Source organism: Rhea americana, unplaced genomic scaffold, assembly GCF_003343005.1.
Source record: "Rhea americana isolate MKP2758 unplaced genomic scaffold, rheAme1 scaffold_278, whole genome shotgun sequence".
Classification (NCBI taxonomy): Eukaryota; Metazoa; Chordata; class Aves; order Rheiformes; family Rheidae; genus Rhea; species Rhea americana.
Genome location: NW_028186399.1, coordinates 931528 through 935289, shown reverse-complemented (window position 1 = coordinate 935289; position 3762 = coordinate 931528). Strand labels below are relative to the sequence as shown.

Here is a 3762-nt window from a genome sequence, read left to right as displayed (position 1 = left end):
TCTCACGGGCCGTGGGGTCCCGCAGGGGAGCTCGGCTGCGTGTGCCGGCGGAGAGCGGGGTGTCTTCACCGTCTGCTTCGTGGGGATCCCTTAACACCAGTGCCAGGGGTCGGGCTGGGGGCCGAGGGGGACAAAACGCGGGGGCTGCGCCCTGCGCCGGGCTCTGCCTCCTGAGGGGCAGCCCGAGGGGGACGCGTTCCCAGGGCAGCGCTTAACGCCGCCGAGCGAGGCGGTGAGGGAGGTTAATGAGGGCGCTCGGGTGAGGGAGGTTAATGAGGGCGCTCGGCGGCGGCGGCGGTGCCAGCCCGCCCCGGGGTGCTCCCGGCCGCGTCCCCTGCGAGGGAGGGGAGCGGGTGCCCTGCGGCACCGATGAGGAGGATGAGGCGGCTGCGACCTGCGCGCTGCCCTGCCCGGGTCTGGGGAGCAGCGTCCGGCTCGGCCGGAGCTGCTCTCTCCTCCTTGGTGTTCGCGTCGGGCTTCTGAGCGAAGGAGCCGTTCGACGGGCGGTGGCGAAACCGGCGGCTCCGCGACCTGAACGGGGCCGCGTCCATGTCTCCGGTTCCAGGATGGAGGCTGGTCGCTGGGGGGTTCAGGAGGAACTGGTCCCCCCACAGCGCCCACGCGCGGGGCTTCGATGATCCGCTGTGGTCTCGATACAGACCGCGGCCAGAAGCGGCAGGCCGGGGCAAGAGCCGACGCGTGGAGCCGATTCCGGCCACCAGACCTGCAGGAAAGCGACCCAGCGGAAAGAGGAATGGTTTGGGGCTGGTACCGAGGTGAGGGAGGGCAGAGTAAAGGGGAAGGGGAATGAGGGTGAAAACAGCCATCAACAGGGAGGGAATGGTCACTTCCCCCCCCCCGGCCCCCCAGGAGTGGGTGTCCCAGCTGGTCACTGGCCCTGTCCCCCCCAACTTGTCCCACCTGCCTTTGGGAGGTCTGGTGAAGCCTTTTGGTCCCCAGCTGCCCAGGGCCTCCTTTCCTCCTGCTCTTTCCCTCCTGACAGGCAGAGTCTGGCCCGCAAAGGGTTACGCCGGGTGCCCTGGAGTGACACYGCTGCCACCAGCCTGCGAGCTCGGCTCCTTCCTGGTCCGATCCCAATCCCGGCAGGGCTGAGCAGCCACTCGGTGAGTGCTAACCCTGCCTGCCCCGTTCGCAGACGGCGGCGGGGATGGGGACCCAGCCCTGTTCTTGCCTGGGGAATTGGCCGTGGTTCATCCCCCCCCCACCAGCGCCGGGAGGGACAGGGTGGCTCTGGGACCCTCCTGGAGTCCTGGCCCCACTGCAGGGATTGAGCTGTGGGAAGACCCCAGGGGCTGGCCCCAGGGGACCTGAGCAGGGCACGGAGCAGAGTCCTTTTTGGGGTGACTTTGAGAATAAGCGGTGTCTGTGTCAGCCGCCTGGCTTGCCCTGGGCTTGGGGACACAAGGCTGGGGCTGGGCATATCAAGGGCTGGAGGATGTGTCTCTGTCCTACTGATTTACACCCCGGCTGGGTCAGACCTTCCCAGAGCAAGGAGGCCCTGGGGGAGATCAGGATCAGCTTGTGGGTTGCAGGTGGGCTGGGTTTGTGGGAATGCTGGGAGACTGTTAGAGAAACCAGGGACTCCGTTCCAGCACGGCTGGGACTACGTGGGGTCAAGCGGCTTCACCCGCAGCAGCACTGGCTGAGCCGAGACGTGGGGGACGTGCTGTTGATCCCACTTAGTCCCAGCGGCCACAGACCCCCTTTGTGGGGCTTGGGGAATGGGGTATGTGCGGTAGGGATCGTCCTGGGGCAGGGCTGGGGTGGGCTGTCTGCATCCCTCTGCAATAAATAACSTTGTCCCCCACGTGCTGGCATGTCACCTACCACGTAACGATGCTGCACCCTGAGGAGTGCCGGCGGGCARGGTGGTGGTGGCACCCCGGGCCGGGCAAAGCTCCGAATCGGGGCCTCACAGCGGGAGGACTTGCCCTGGCACAGCCTGGGGCTCGTTTGGTCGTTTGGCCGCTGAGCAGCCCCGCGAGGTGCTGGCCACGGCGCGTGCGGGGGCTGTGGCTCGTGCCGGAGATGGGAGACGCCGTGCGCCAGGCAAGCCGGGCTGGGCCGTGATCAGCACAGCCCAGATACCGCCTCTCKCGGCGGGGCCATTTCCGTGCAGGCTGGTTTCTGTTGGGAAACCGGCCGAGCCGGCTCCTCCAGTTGCAGGCCACAGCCTTTGGCTCGGGGCTGTGGCCTCAGGTGAAACCGGGGGCAGGTCCGACGGGCTCCGCCAGCTCTGGCTGGTGCRACGGGAGCTGCCGGGTGCCCCAGCACTGTCCCCCGCCGTCTTTCGTGCCAGGACTGCCGCCATCCCCTCCGGCTGCAGCGAGGGGTGCGGAGAGCCCCGAGAGGCCGCAGAAACGGGTGCGTGCGCCGACCTGCGATGCCCTGGTGACGGGATCGCGGCGGGAGCTGGTTGGGGCTGCTGGAGCCGGCACGTGCCAGCCTTGTTCCTGGACACCTCGAAACCAGGAGGGATTACCGCTTCCCTCTCCCCGGAGCTGCACCGCGGGCGGTTTGCGAGCCCTGCCGTAGCGCCGGGCAGTGCTGCCTTCGGGGCTGGCGAGGGGCTGCCACGCTGCGCCCCAGAGCCGGCCACCTCCCGCCCCTGCCACCGGCCCCGTGGCCCGCGGGTRGAGGGGGGCCCGGAGGGATGGCGTTACCCGCCGGGCGTTACTGCTCTTTTCGTCTCAGTCCTGATGACGCTGCCGCGCGGCTGCGGCGTGGGAGAACCGCTCGGGTTCCCAAAGGTGCTGCGGGACGGCTGGTGCTCTCAGGCCCGCCGGGGCGGCACCGGGGCCCCGGCTGGGTTCAGGCACGGCCGAGCCGTGTGCAGGGCTGTCCCGGGACAGCCCCTGCCGGGGCCCTGCTGGCAGCACGGCACGGGGCACGCGGGCTGCGGCACGGGGAGCTGCTGCCGTGGATCAGCACCCAGAGGGATCTGCTGCAGCAGCGCTGTCAGCCAATCAGCACCCAGAGGGATCTGCTGTGACAGCGCTATCAGCCAATCAGCGCCCAGAGGGATCTGCTGCAGTAGCACTCTTGGCCAATCAGCGCCCAGAGGGATCTGCTGCAGCAGCGCTCTTGGCCAATCAGCACCCAGAGAGATCTGCTGCAGCAGCACTGTCAGCCAATCAGCACCCAGAGGGATCTGCTGTGACAGCGCTATCAGCCAATCAGCGCCCAGAGGGATCTGCTACGGCGGCGCTGTCGGCCAGTCAGTGCCCAGAGGGATCTGCTGCAGCAGTGCTCTTGGCCAATCAGCACCCAGAGAGATCTGCTGTGGCAGTGCTCTCGGCCAATCAGCGCCCAGAGAGATCTGTCACAGTGGAGCTGTCATCCAATCAGAGGCCAAAGATCTGCCAGGGTAGAGGTGTTGGCCAATCRTGGCCTGGGGAGATCTGCCGCAGCGGAGCTGCCAGCCAGTCAGTGGTGAGGGAGATCTCCCGCACACGAGCTGTCACCCAATCAGGGCCCTGGGAGCCCTGCCACGGCCCAGCTCTCGGCCAGTCAGAGCCCAGAGAGAGGCCAGCGGGATCCTGGGCACCAAGCAGGCCGGCCCCAGGGCACCTTGGGGTGCCCCGGGGCACCTGGGGGGCCCGGTGCCCCACGGCGGGGGGGCAGCGAGAGCCATAGTGGCGGGCGCGACCCCTCGGCGCCGCTCCGGGGGGCCGCTGCCGGCGAGGGAAACCGAGGCAGGGAGGCAGCCGGGGGCGCCCGGGGCCGGCCGGCGGTGGCGGC

The 3762-nt window shown here is 68.8% G+C and overlaps 1 protein-coding gene across 2 annotated transcripts in view; it reads left to right on the top strand.

The window, feature by feature from the left end:
- Positions 1–269: 269 nt before the first annotated feature.
- The window catches only part of TJP3 (tight junction protein 3), a 14383-nt gene continuing 10890 nt past the window's right edge, over positions 270–3762 (top strand). For both annotated transcript variants that reach the window (XM_085308525.1, XM_085308524.1), the window contains exons 1-2: positions 270–776; positions 1004–1124. In XM_085308525.1, the coding sequence (XP_085164651.1) occupies positions 550–776; positions 1004–1124 (348 nt within the window). In that variant the 5' untranslated portion in view covers positions 270–549. The remainder of the gene's footprint in view (positions 777–1003; positions 1125–3762) is intronic.